This window comes from Leuresthes tenuis, unplaced genomic scaffold (assembly GCF_036924035.1).
Source record: "Leuresthes tenuis unplaced genomic scaffold, fLeuTen1.0.hap1 SCAF_2, whole genome shotgun sequence".
In the NCBI taxonomy this organism is placed as follows: domain Eukaryota; kingdom Metazoa; phylum Chordata; class Actinopteri; order Atheriniformes; family Atherinopsidae; genus Leuresthes; species Leuresthes tenuis.
The window spans coordinates 9,337,856-9,352,446 of NW_027325356.1; the positions used below are offsets into that span (position 1 = coordinate 9,337,856).

Here is a 14,591-nt window from a genome sequence, read left to right on the forward strand (position 1 = left end):
CAGCAAGTCCTCCAACTAAAACAGTGATAAAGGTCTTTTGTATATACCCCTCAATAAGACAGCGTCTTATAAAGTACGACAGGAGGAAAATATGTGTTATTCCAATAACAACACTTTACTTAAACACTTTTTTCACTTCCTGGTTAGGTTTAAATAATAATATAACTTAGTTAGGGCTAGAAAACAATCATCACACTCATATTAATGACTACCAGGACAGTCTCAAATACCTGTTACCATTAAAGTAGAGGGCGACCCTCCTCGAGTGAAACCATGTGCTTGACAGTTTGCATTTGGTGCAAGATGGCAACACAGCTGTTGGGTGCTACTATGAACTTATAGTAAATTAAGATGCTCACCATATTCATTTTGGTGTTAAATGGCAAGTCGGATAAAATGGTGATCAAGCTAAACGCTGCCATATAAACATCAGCATGTTAGCATTGTAGTTATAGCTGCAAAAGGCAGCTTGTATGGCTGGAGGCTGTCTGTAGCCATCTCATTAGCTGGTGGTATAACATGCAGTAACTGTACTGTAACTAATGGTGCTCCTTTTGTTCAATCAGCATTTTGTACAAACACTGTGAGTCTTTTCAGCAATTCAGCCACACACATCTATACTATGTGTCTGTGTGCAGTGAACTGTTCATGTTCCATGAGCAGACTGTGAAAACATTTTTTCTCTCGGGAGCACAATGAAGTAGCTGTCTGTCTAGCTACACAGGCAGCTATAAATATTTATAAATAGGGATTAATTCAGGTTCAATGCTGCCTTTGAGCTGATTCCTTTTTGTGATATATGGTAGGTCTTCCAAGTAAACTCTTATCCAGAGTTTTTCCACATTAAACATTATGAAGAAATGATATCATACCAGAGCCTATGACCAGTGATATACTTCTCTGCTAACCTGCCATGACTAAAACACTTGTTGGATGCTGGGTGGTGCGACACATTAGTATGCAAAGGCTTCACTCTCAGCACTGATGTGCACTATCATCAAACAGCTTTGAGGCCCGCAGTGGCTGAATGTGGCTCTCGGTCTCCTTTGTGATTTACATGCAAACTGCCAGATGCTCGACACTGGGGAATCATCTCATATTCTAATGCCATGACAAGAAATACAGCCGTCTAGTGCCGGGTTGCTGCTGTGCGCGTGTTTGAGTCGCATGTGTGTGTGCGCGCACTTTTGCCTTTACCGCTGTGTTTATCATGCAGACTAGTTTCTATAACAATGCCGCCACAAGCTTTTCATCTGGGCTTTTCTGATTACATTGCTGCGAGGGAAGAATGAAACCCCAAACAGAGTGGAGATTTGGATGACTGGAATGAATATTTACTCAGATTGCTATATATGCTTACTATATTGTTTTTTCAATTTGCATTTGGGTGCATTACATCTACTAAAACATAGGTGTCATTTTAGGTAAAGAATCCGACTTGCTCACAGTCATAAATCAAAAAATAGGTTCTGGACAGCTCAGCTGCTGGATGATGTCATTTTCCATCACTTTTCAGACTTGTGTAAAATTGCTTTGTCTGTCTTCAGGGAGCTTACAGGGTAATGTGCTGTCAAAGATATAAAAGCCGATATAGTGCTGTGGGAACAGAGTAAGAATAACATCTCAGTTTTTTCTTGTATTATCATTCTGAGCATCGAGACCACAGACATGCAGCAACACAAACTGTAATTGCTTCACTGTAGTGTCATTGCAGATAATGTCTGGTGTGGTGTAGACATTTGATTTTGAGGACATACAAGTGGACTCGGATGCAGTGACTGATGGATTTAGAGCAGGTTTCAAATGCTTGTTTGTTTCGGTTCGTCGTTGTTTATTTCACTAAGAAGAAAGACCTCTCGTAGCTGTGCAGGCAAACGTAAAATACTGTAGCCCAAAAATATCAGCCGTCCGACTGTTCAACCACCATCAACTGGAGAGTCGACTGCATCCAGCGGCGTTTCGCTCTACAGAGGCTGTTACCTTGAAACTTTGAGAATTGGGGTTGGCTTGGCTTTGCCTCCAGCTTGCACAGCTGTCACATGTTCACCATGCTTGAGTGGGAGGTTGAGTGAGCAGGTTGAGGCCGTTTGTCAGAAGAGCTGTTTACATGTCTTCTTCAGTGCAGCGAGAGGAGTTGTCATATGAGTTTTACTATGAACCCCGAGGCGTCTTCACATGACAGTGGGATTCGGCAGTGGACTGATTTTGATCTAACGCTACACTCGCCGTGTGGATTTGCACATTTGGCTGCTATTAAAGCAGCACACACCTGCAAGATCGTAACGTTTTACTCACCAAAATGACGATTTCTAATGTGGACATGAAGTGCAAAACACAACAAGAAAAGAGAAAATCCAGCAACAACACAACATAATTCAACTCTTTTTGGAAAAGAACTGCATTTGCAACAAGTTGATTTAATTTCTTTTCACTGGTTTCACTCTTGTCAATCCTCAGAAAATAAGAACACTTGTAGCTCTCTTGAGCTGTTTTTATCACCTCCCACTACACACTATGACACAACTCTGAAGTTGGCTTTCAGTTTGGCAGTTAAGGGAAAGGCAGACTAAGGCCATTACACGGTTTTTTATGATCTAGATTATTTTAAAACCGGTCTAGATGGAAAACCACATGACTTAGAATGGTTGAATCAGGACTAGATTAACCTACAGATAGGATAGACTCTTCAAAACACAGAGATTGTGAAACAGCAAAATGTCCAGATCTGACCAGTTTGAATATTTTAGTTTTTAAACTGGACCCGATCTAAAGGCTTTTTATGCCAAAAAAAGTGTGAAACTGTCTACTGTTTACACCATCTGTGGGATAATCTGGACCCGATTTGACTTGTCTAAATATAATAGTTTGTGATTTTCTGGACCTGTTTTTGTGAAATGTTGTGTGAAAAATTCTAATTTCTCTTTTTTTTTCTGAATGGACTTTGTGAAAAGTCACGTTGAGTAAAATGTCGTATTGTTTTCTCTTTTCTTGTTGACTTTTGTGGACTCTTGGCTCTTTGTGAAATATTGTGATTTGTGAAACGTTTTTGTTTGTGGGTTTACTGAAAATCAATTTAGAGAAGCTGAAAGACATTTACTAGTTACTGTAACAGTGAACCTGGCACATAGTCACAGTTCTGAATGGACCAGCCACCGAAAGACCAGCTCTGATATGTTTTTAAGGAAAGCTCTGAGCACTGTTCATAGTTTTCTCCCGCAGACTTATTGTCTTTCCTTCATTACAGTCATGTCAGGTAGCCTTGATGTCATCCTTTTCAACCCTGCCCACAAATGGATTTAATTTGTTTCAAATCCATCATTAACTTAAAGTGGGGCCTTGCCTCAGAAAGTTATCCTTCCTGTGTTCTCTTGTTCATTTTACATGTCCTCAAGTTAATTCCAGTCCTAATTAGCTACCTTTGAAAGAAACGTGTGCGATAATTACCACAAGGAGGTGGAACGGAAGCAATCACACTCTGCACAATTTATTCCCCACCGCAGGGAAAACCCTGCAGAGTCACCCGCTGCCTTCTTTCTTCCCCCCGTCCCGAAAATCACCTTCAGTACTCACTTTCGTTTGTAGGGAAACAAAACCACAAACAATCAGTTTGCTCCAGGCAAACACCCCTGTTGATTTTTGCTCTAGTCTGGCATTTTTACACAAAACTTTGAATAAAAAACAAATTAGAACTGGAATAAATGAAGTGCCCGCTCCCACAGCACCGAAAGAGAAGGATGTGTAAGGAGAATGATATGAAGCAGGAGGGAATATAGTTGAAAGAAACCCCAATTAAATGTGGTCAGTTTGATTCTGTTTCAGTTACTCCATCAGTGGTGTCAGACCTGCATACAAACAAAGAAAATAAAAATCTGGCAATGTCTCAAATTTTAATCTGTTATTTGAATCGTTTCCCATAAATCTTTGAATAAGGTTACTTATGTTGTTTAATGTTGTTTCCATGTTGTTAAATGTTTTCAAAAGCTATGTTATAAATCAGCACAGCCCTTGTTTGTTATAAAAACATAAATCACAAAAATTCATGGCTGGCCTACAGGACCACAGAATTATCAGTGAACTAACTTTGCTCTTATTACGCTTTGTGGATGTATAAAGTACCAAACATATCAGTGAAATAATTCGATTTTGCTCCAGGCAAGGAAGAACTGTGAGGTGTGAGCATTGCTTTTAGTAAGAGCCAAAAATGCATCAAGTTTCCAAAATGTGAAGACTTAAAAGTTGACCAATTTTCACCAAATCAGCAGTCAAGGGACTTTTTAATCCTTGTTCAAAGAGGGATGGACAAGAACAGATAAGCTGACATTTAATTTGTTCAACATACCAAATTAATAATATCCCTCAGCCACAAATTCCTCCTTTGTTAACATCCAGTGGCAGAAATTAAAAGAAAATCATACTTCTGGACTTTTGATCAGTGAAATGAAGGCTACATACTGTAACTACTTTAAATGGTGTATTTTCGCTGATTTTAGGTCAGTATGGTCATCGACATGTTTTAGCTGTATACATTTTTAGAGATGTCAGATAGAGGGAAGTGTCGTTGACCCTAAACAATAATAGGATGTGCAGTGTAACTGAAATTGAGAAGATATGACAAAGAAAAAGTGAATAAATCTGAGAAACCTGCTCTAATGCACAAAAATGTCCATCTCTCCTGGCAAAAAGTTAAATGATGTGACGAAGCAGCTTTTTCTGGTCTGAGCTGTCAAACAATAAACCCACGACTGATTGTCGTCTTCCCAGAGATTGTATAATTTTAGCTATTCCCATAGGTGAAAGTTGATCATGAAGAACAATACTCTCTTTTTTCCTCTTATGGATGTCTACCACAGTCATTGTTTTTTCAAATTTTCCTCCTCTACAGTCACGAGAAATAAAGCTTATACCGCAATGCTCTTGCGACATGACACAGCTTATGTAATGCACTTCGAATAAGTCCGATTCACATTTCTTTTTTCTGACTTTTCAAAAAAACCCATAAAGACTTACTTTGCTAGTGAAAGGAAGAGTAGCTTTGGTCAGAAAATGTATGAGCTCCAGGCTACATCTCCAGGGAGAGCCTCCATCTCACACCCAACATTTTTTTACAGACTGCTGCTCATCTAAGGTACAGCATTGTTTCTGTATTGTTTAGGTTGTATCCTAAGCCAAATCCCGAGCTTTTCCTAAACCTAACAAAATAGTTTATCCACAGTGAAAACCAAATCCAGGAAAAAAAAAATTAAAGTGCTGCACCGGACGCATAAAAAACCCCTTAAACTAAACTAAACTAAACTTCTTGGTGGCTCATGAGGTAACTTTTACTCTTCGTGTTAAATACTATTGTTCTAAAAAAATCTACTACTGTACTACAGAAAGATAGTTAGCTCAAAGGTGCCAGTGCTCTTTTAATCCATCACTGACATCCAGCACTTAGACAATATCCTAATGTATGAGTCCATTTTAAACCCCAGGAGGAGAATGTTGAGCAGCCTCTACTTCTGTTCAGGCCGAATTAGATTAACGTCTAAACTCTGAGAGACAGATGATGCAAATGTCACTCTTGATCAATTATTTTGGATAAATTAGCGAATGTTCCTCTGAACTGTACCTTGCATGAGCGTAAAGCATTGGCTGTGCTGCCACAAGCCAGGATTGTGGAGCTTTACAGTGAAGAATTAGGAGCAGAGTGACTTGTTTTCTGGAGAAGCTTTGAATCCATGGCACATTTTAGAAAAAAAGAGAAGGATTTAAGTTGAAAAGAAATTTTAGCTGGAAAAGTGATTTGAGGAATCCGAGTTAACTAATCTTAAAATGACAACATGCCACAGTGATCTAAGATCATAGATAGTTTTTTCTTCAATGGATTTTTTTCAGAGCAGTATAATTTCCTTTAATGATCATTAAACATTATTGTGTGCCAAATGGCCAAACAGTGGCTTGAAAAAGTTTTATATCATATTTGAACAACAGGAAAGACAAGAAGTCCCACAAAATGAGGTTCACCCTCAAGACCTCATGATCTCATCATCTTGGTGTCTCCAAGATGCTTTGAACCAGTTACCTTCTAAGTACCTTGAACAACTATGTGACACGTATTCAAAGAAAAACTGGTGCATTCTCTTTGAAAACATCCTCACTTTACTTTGAAATAAACTTGTGCACTCTAATCATGTGAGAGAGGACCCAAACTATGTACAAATATTAATAGCTATGTGCAAGTTGACTTGATTTAACCGTTGGTGTCCTATAATGTGCATCCCTTAAAGAGGTTTAAGCGACGTATTTGCTTTCCTGCTGTAAGTTAGAGGAGAGTGTGAGTACAGTGAATATGGAGATACAGTACAACCTTAAGTGAGTTGGCTCAAGAACTAAAGGCTAAAAAACACGAGGAAAGCTAGCATTACCCTGTGCAAAGCTAGCAAATCCACATGTAAATCTTTTGTTCATACAAACAAAATCTAATCTGCGTGCTGTTTTTATCTAATCTCATTGATTTAATGGCTTCTTTTCTCGAGAACAGAGGGCACTTTGAACACATCATGACTCTCCTCTCTTTATTGTCAATTTTATTTCTATTAGCCACAGGGGTGAGCCCCTTTCTACCAAACAATCTGTGGAGTTTCAGTCATAGCTGGTCCAGAGAAGCAGTACATGGCCATCAAGTCTGAAACGCGTTGCCTGAGAGCAAGTGCTTCAGAGTGCTATTACTCAGGCAGCTGTTGGGTTCTCTCTTGAAATAATTGGTCATTGCATTTTTTTTACCCACAAGCCATTGCAATTTAATCTGCTAAATCCACTCTTTCTCATTTTTGAGCTGGTCATCCTTTAGAAATAATTTGTTCATCGTGGATTCTTGACCCGTCAGGTTTCCCTAAAAAGTTGCTCTAAAATTAACAATGGCTCCACTTTTATGTACAATATAATGTCATGATCTGCTGAACTAACAGTATTACTCAGCCTGCGTAAGCATGGTGGCATTATTGGGTGAGATTAAGCATATGGTGACAAAAAGAGCCAAGATTTTCTTGAATGGCAAAAAAATTAACCTTATGCACCAAGGTTACCATAATAATTGCTGTGTAAGCAGTTATAGCGTTGTGAGAGGCTTTCTTATATGTTATTAAATTGTCTTTCCAGACTAATTGAGATTCTTCTAAATTAGTGGAAACCCATTTTCTTGCTTTAAAGCATGCAACTGTGAATTAAACCAAGGAACCAGCCTCTTCTGACTGATTACCTTCTTTTTCAGAGGGACAACATAAGAAAAATTATATTCACAAACCCTCTTACAGAGTAGTGCAGATCAACTTGTGTAAAAAAAAAAAAATCATTGTAAATTCATTTCTGTGTACCATGAAATTGATGGGAATACCAGACTAATTGTAGTGCATATAGAAAACGTACCTTCGGGATAGAAATACTGGGGCTAACATTCACCCAGTGTCTTTAGTCATGGTTTGAATTAAATCTAGCAGCCAATCAGAGTACATGGCCAAATCTATCTGCTGTTTGATGTTTCACAGAAGATGAGACAACAGAAGAATGGAAAAAAAACATGGCTCATTGCATTTTCTGGTTCTACTGAATGAATCAAAGTTAGTTTAATAGAGAGAAACTTTTCCGCTCAGATAAATGGTTCAGGGGTAAATGTTCTGTGCTGAAATCCATTCTGTGCACAGGCAACATCTCAGATGATAAAACTTCTCTTGGATACCGCTGGGCTTTTTCATCATGCAGGTAACATAAATGCAATTTTTAGGATGATTTTTAGGATTTCTTGTCATTTTGAATCAGGAAGTCCAATTTCCCCTACAAATCTCAGAAAACCTTCATCTCCCAAATAACAGAGAGAGTTTTTCTGTAGTTTTGACATCTCCGGTTTTGCCTTAGACTTCATCGATTGGGCACCACTGTCTGATCATAAGTTTTACTTCCATTTCGTGCTACGTTTATGTTTATGTTTATGTATTTAGCAGACGCTTTTATCCAAAGCGACTTACAAATGAAGATATAACAAGCTATATAAAAAGCTAACAATAAACTACATAGAAGGAACCCCCTAGTCCGACTCTGTCAGAGGTGACAGAGTAGAGATAGGGTGCAGGCATAGAAGGAAGTGCAGAAAGATAAAGTGCAAAGATAGAGGGGGTAGGTAAGTACAAGGTAAGTGCTAGGATAGGAGATGCTCTCTGAAGAGCTGGGTTTTCAAGAGCTTCTTGAAGATAGACAGGGACGCCCCTGTTCTGGTAGCGCTCGGTAGGTCATTCCACCATCATGGGACGACACATGAAAAGAGTTTGGATTGTCTTAGGCGTGGTGTAGGCACTGCTAGACGACAATCCTGGGACGAACGGAGGGACCGGGTTGTGACATAAGCCTTTGCAAGAGCATTCAAGTAGATGGGAGCCGTTCCATTAAGCACTTTGTAGGCTAACATCAGTGACTTGAATTTGCGGGCGGCTAAGGGTAGCCAGTGGAGTTCAATGAACAGAGGGGTGACGTGTGTTCTTTTAGGCTGACCGAAGACCAGACGCGCCGCCGCGTTCTGGACCATCTGCAGAGGTTTCATAGTACAGGCTGGGAGACCAGTTAGGAGAGCATTGCAGTAGTCAAGGTGGGAGATGACCATGGCCTGCACCAGGAGTTGGGTGGCATGAGAAAGCAGAACATTCATTCATAAGTATTTTAAGACTTTACACACATATCTTTATGATTTTCTGGATGATTATTTTATTTCTGTGGCAGTAGTGCTTGCATCTGTGCAGTGAAGACTTGTGTTCTGCTGTGTACAATAATAATAACCTCTGATAAAGAGGGTGCCCAGGTACGAGAAGCCTGCAATGAAAGTAAATGTTGGGAATAAATTGTTGCTCATATGTGTCACCTTTCCATGACGGAGAGTCTATAATTTAATATGGCTTGGTCTCCACTAAAATTTACAGTGTTGCGAACGTGAGAAAAAGGCTTGTGGTAGGTAAACGGATTCTCTGCTACAGCTCCACTGAATCAGCTGTTGTTGACTTCATCTCCAGTTGATTTTTTCCATCCCCACCCACCTCTTTCACTCACTCTCCTCTGAAGATTGCAGTTGTCAGAGCTGCGAGTTGCTTTTGACACAGCAGTGATGGAGCAGCAAACTGGATCGCACTGGTTCAAAGTAAATCACAGCCTTTCAGGGGCTTTCTTTGAATGTTGATTAAAGAAATAAAGACAGGAAATTATGGTCCATTTTGACAGGTATATGTTCTGTGACACCATAAATTCAACCAGCTTTGCTTCTCTGGCGCTGTCCATACTAATAATCATTGCCGTTTTTTCCTCCCCTTTTAACGATTCCTAACACACCTGTGAATGCCGACTTCATTTTTCTTTTTTTTTTTCTTCCTCTCACCACCTAAAACATGCATGTTAGATAATTGGTGTCTCTAAATAGTCCCTAATACTCTAGGACTCACACATCCCATACTAGGATGTGTGAATATGGATGATTATTTGTCTCTATGTGGCCCTGGCTACCTGTCCATGGTGTCCCCCACCTTCGCCCAACGATAACTTGGATATCTTAAGGTGTAAAGTAGACAACTGTAGACAATTCCCTGGTGTGTTGCAAGAGATGACATACGATGTGCTGTTAGTGAGAACTTGGTTAATACTTGAAGATTACAGTGTTTTTAGGTCATTAAGTGACAATTGTAGCCTTTTGGAAATTTCAGAAATGTAATACCTGAACATTTCACTGTTTTTGTCACCTAAACAGTTGAATGGTGTCTTCTTTTTTATTAAAACCGTCCACTCCTCTTTTTTGTGAAACTGTTTTATTTTCACCAATTTGTTTTTTTACATTTTTGTTTCTCTGTAAGGCTGTAAGGGAATTTCCTGTCATTTGGATGCTTGAAGCAAGACTGTTGGCTGAGAAAGTTGTGAGAAAGAAAATATTTTCATGTATAAAAATGATACTTGTCCCACTTTTTTAGAATTGAAAATTTTAAATTTACACTCTAGCTCTGAACATCTCCCCATTCATTTCTGAAGACATCTTTTTCCCATTAATCATTGATTATTTTGCGTATGATACACCATAGAGAAGTTATACTGTGTCACACGAACAAACCAGTCCTTTTGGCATTTAAATTGTGTTTGTCGTTGAACAGCACATGAGTAGATTTTGGAGGAAAAACTTTATCCGACAAATAGCATACCGATGGAGTGCGCTGGCATAGCAATCTTGCAAAATAATAAATAATAAAACACTACACCACAATAAAGCAATATTGCAGTAAAGTAATGCATACATGTGTCCACACCCTTTGCTTTAAAGCCCAACACTAGGTTCTGATGCTGCCATAACCTTCAGAAGTCACATAATTAGTTGAACTACGTCCATCTATGTGTAATCTAGGCTTCACATGATCTATGTATATATTCATTTTTTTTTGTAAAAGGCCCCAGAATCTGCAATACTACTGAGCAAGCAGCGCATTGAAGACCAATGATATCAAAATAGATCAGGGACAAAGTTCTGGAGAAGGACTTCAAAAGTTTTGGGTTGGTTTTCAGAGTAAAAACAAAAACTGAATGTCCCTCAGAGAACCATTAGATTAAATACTGTAGAACTGAAATAATGTGTTCCTATAACAAACCTGCCAGGATGGGGCATAACACTACAACTCATGGACCAGACAAGGAGGGAATTAATCAAAGAAGTAACAAAGAGGCCAAAGGTAACCCTGAGGGGCCCATAAAGTCCAGATTGCAGTGTCTGTCCATTAGACCACTTAAAACCATACTCTCATCGAAGCTGGCCTTTATGGAAGAGTGGCCATAAACAAAAGTCACGGCTTAAAGAAAAAAGACAAATAAACATTTGAAAGACTCCACAAACATGTAGGAGAAGGTACTGTCTTCTGATGAGATGAAAATTAAACCTTCAAGCCACCAAGTACAGGGAGTGTGTGGTGCAAACCCAACACTTCGAATCAGCAACATGCTGTGTTGATGTGTTTCATCAGCAGAGACTTGGAAGGAGTGACTGATGGACTCAAAACAGGCAAATTTGTTTGGAAATCATGTTTCACACTTCCAGTGAATTGAGTGTGGACAGAATGACAGTGACTCTGTACAAAGTGCCTAAAAACTCTAGGTTTTCCCCAGGTTTGAGGGAAAACATTCAAGTGTCCTGACATGGTCCTGTCAAAGTCCGGCCTTCAGAGCAATTGAGAGATTGTGGCATGATTGAAGATTGTTGTACGCCAGCAGAACACGTCCAGCCTGAAGGAGCTGAGACAGTTTTGCCTTGAGGAATTGGCAAAAGTCCCAGTAGCTAAATGTGCCAAACTTATTTCTTTTGTTTCAAATTTAAAATGTTTTGTGACTTCAAAATGACAAAGAGCATGAATGCTTTTTCAAAAACTGTAAATTGTTCTGGATTGTGTGAAGTAAACTACCGGGAAAAAACATCTCGAAGGTGCAGTGTGACAAGGCAATAATAACACTTATTGTACTGTAATTACCTTTTATTGTCATTGATCTGTGACTGCAGACTAAAAACAAACCTCACCATCACCTACACATATGTTACCTGATGAGGCTTACCTGTGGACTAAGAAACATGATTGAAGACTTGCTCTAGTGATGACTAACTGCAATTTAAAGTCTCATATTTAAAAGCAATACTTTAACATTGACAGGAAGGAATCCTATCAAAGCACTGAGCACATATCTGAGCTGTAAACTAAGTTACTGTCCTTTTTGTTATTCCAGGTCCCGTAGCTGTGATCAGCGGTGAGGAAGACTCCGCCAGCCCTCTTCATCACGTCAACCATGGGATTATTACTCCATGCACTCTGGATGCTGGTCCTGATGCGGTTGTCATAGGGATGACTCGTATACCTGTGGTGGAGAATCCTCAGTACTTCAGACACGGACACAACTGCAACAAGCCGACCACCCGTAAGTCCACTGTTCATGTGAAGCAGCTCATCTTTGCAGAAATACTTTGACCACTTTTCACATCGCGTCATTCAGAAGCAGCAGCAACATATCAAACATCACTTTTATGTGAGGCTTCTTCTAATTATTGCATATCAGTGGTAATGAAGTGTGTACCCTTGTAATGTGCTGTGGCTCTCAGGGCAGAAGTATAATTTGGTGTCAGATGCTGAGTCTGTTATTGTATAGAGTTAGCATCTGCTGTAGCAGTGCTTAAGATCTGTTTAGACACTCTTTAAGCATCATTCAGTATACCAATAAGTGGTATTTTGATATCCATAAATCCCCTCCCTAAAATCTCTTAGTGTCTCGGGACTCATGTTCCAGGTTCCAGAAAGACAAGACCACTTGAAAGTCCAATTACTGAGCAGAATGAGTAGAAAACAACAGTGCCAGCAGCTAGCCACAGCTTGGTGCCTGCTGCTTTTGCTCCAGATGATACCAGTCAAACCTGAAATTCAAGTTAAATGGAAAATGCTCCCCTCCTGTGTAAATGTCAGGCATGACTTTTCCCAAACTTCTCTGTCCAGCTCTGATCTGGCTCGGTCCCAAAATGGTTGCTGGTCAGGCTAACAGAAGTTGACTTCTAAGTTGGAGCCAATGAGAAGAGAGGAAATCCCATTTAGATGTGATAGATAAATGACGGGGCTTATGTATTATGAATTGCATGAATTTTTAATGCCCAGCCAGTGGCTGATTTATAACGTCTCATGCCTTGCTCAGGAGATCTGATCGTGACCTAATGAATAAATGACACAAATGAAACTTTCTCCAGATCACTGTGTCAAGAGCGATGGTGCAGGAAGGTAGGACCCAGATGCAGTACTTCTCAAAAATCAAAAAGGTTTATTCCAAATGCAAAAAACATTAAAAAAAAAACATTAACTAATGGCGCGGCAGAGCCAGATCTCAAAAATACTAAAACTGTGAATAACTTACAAAACTATGGAAAAACAAGACTTTGGCACTGTGAATTAACAAGACTATGAGAAACGAGACTATGAGGCAAAACCAGACTTAGCTTTTCGTGTACAGAACATGAAAGGGAAGTGAGGATTCTGCGCCGACTGTGACTGAACCGGAAAACAGGTGACATGAGTGAACCTAACGTGACAGGGGAAAAAACAGGACCTGAAACGTGAAAACATAACCAGAAACATTACAAATGACCTGAAAATAAGAATATTAAAACATAAACTGTGACACACTGTGCACCTGGGACTGGAAGACAGGCCATGCACGTGCACCATCATAGTTTCGACATAGGCTTCACCAAATGTTCTTCCCGTCAATATACATAGGTTGTATGTCTTCTCTCTTTTTTTCTTTTTTTATTTCTAATTTGATTCAATGTGCATGCTTAAAGAAGCATAAATTCGTCACAAGGTCATAATAGCCACCGCACAATGGAAAACACAATGGATCTGAACGGCTTCTGACTCTGCCAATCAGTCACTGAAAATGAATTCCCTCTTTACCCTCGGGACATGCACACAGGTAAAGGAAATGTCTCTGTGCATCCACGTGTAAACCTTTAGCAGGTGTTTAGTTGCATGCTAGTGAAAATGAATCGGTGCATGGATATGGGCGAAGGTATACAATCGGTTTGGCTTGTTGGTGTAAAAATTTTGCAGATGTGTTACATCCCACCACTTCCTCTATGCTTCGATGGGTCTAGGGCCCCTTGGGTGCCCCCTCTGGGTGTCCCACTGGCCTTGCTCAGCATGATTTTTCTGCAGCACTAACTCGGATACAGTAGAGCTGTTATGTCGATGCTCGACCACTAATCCATAATGTATTCATTCATTTACTTGAAAGCTTCTTATCCAGGGGGATAGTATGCTGCCATGGTGTCTAATCCATAAACACACACACACACTCATAATTTCGACTAGCAGCGGTGACGCTAGCTCACTCATCCATTAGTTTTCTCCTTACCTGTGTCCATCACGACTTCACTAATGTGATGGTCAGTCTAGCTCCACAATCACTCGTTTTGGTAATTTCTTTTGTCCCTCGCTGTTGCACTGTGTGCATTTTGAAATCAGCTCCAATAATAATAATGAAAAGAGAAAATAGTTTATAGATGCTGCTGCTGCCGGCCTGTTTAAACAGCTGTATGTGATGAGAAACTGCTTCCTGCAAATCCATTAATTCCAGTATTCGCTCTCCAGATGCATTATTCATGACCTTCAAGCCAATCCTAGCAATAGTATGGATACGTTATAAAGACATATATCTATACATTGGTACCAGTGGTCATATCACTGTAAATGTATAAAAAAAAGAGCCCACCATATTTCGGCTGTTCAGACTGTGACACATGACATCAGTAGTGCTGCTGTCATTCCCTCACTGCTGGAGAGAACATGAAAAACTAATACAAACATCATTCCATTATAGTTGCCCTCTTATTGAACCAACAATCTGTGCACATGCAGCTCTAAACAGGCTCGAGAGGCTGAATTCAGTGTTAGCATGGTACCAATTTTAAAAAACAAAGTGCTGTCACGCAGTTGGTTATCTCCTGACTGAACCGGTGGCCTCGACTTTTGCTGCGGTTAACAGGCGAGCCGTAACCGATGAGGACGTTTGTTGAAACA

At 39.8% G+C, this 14,591-nt stretch overlaps 1 protein-coding gene across 1 annotated transcript in view; it reads left to right on the top strand.

Annotated features, from left to right (window-relative positions):
• Nucleotides 1-14,591, top strand: part of ntrk3b (neurotrophic tyrosine kinase, receptor, type 3b) — a 189,334-nt gene that overhangs the window by 133,253 nt on the left and 41,490 nt on the right. The window contains exon 11 of the mRNA XM_072380127.1: nt 11,761-11,949. Within this exon, the coding sequence (XP_072236228.1) occupies nt 11,761-11,949 (189 nt within the window). The remainder of the gene's footprint in view (nt 1-11,760; nt 11,950-14,591) is intronic.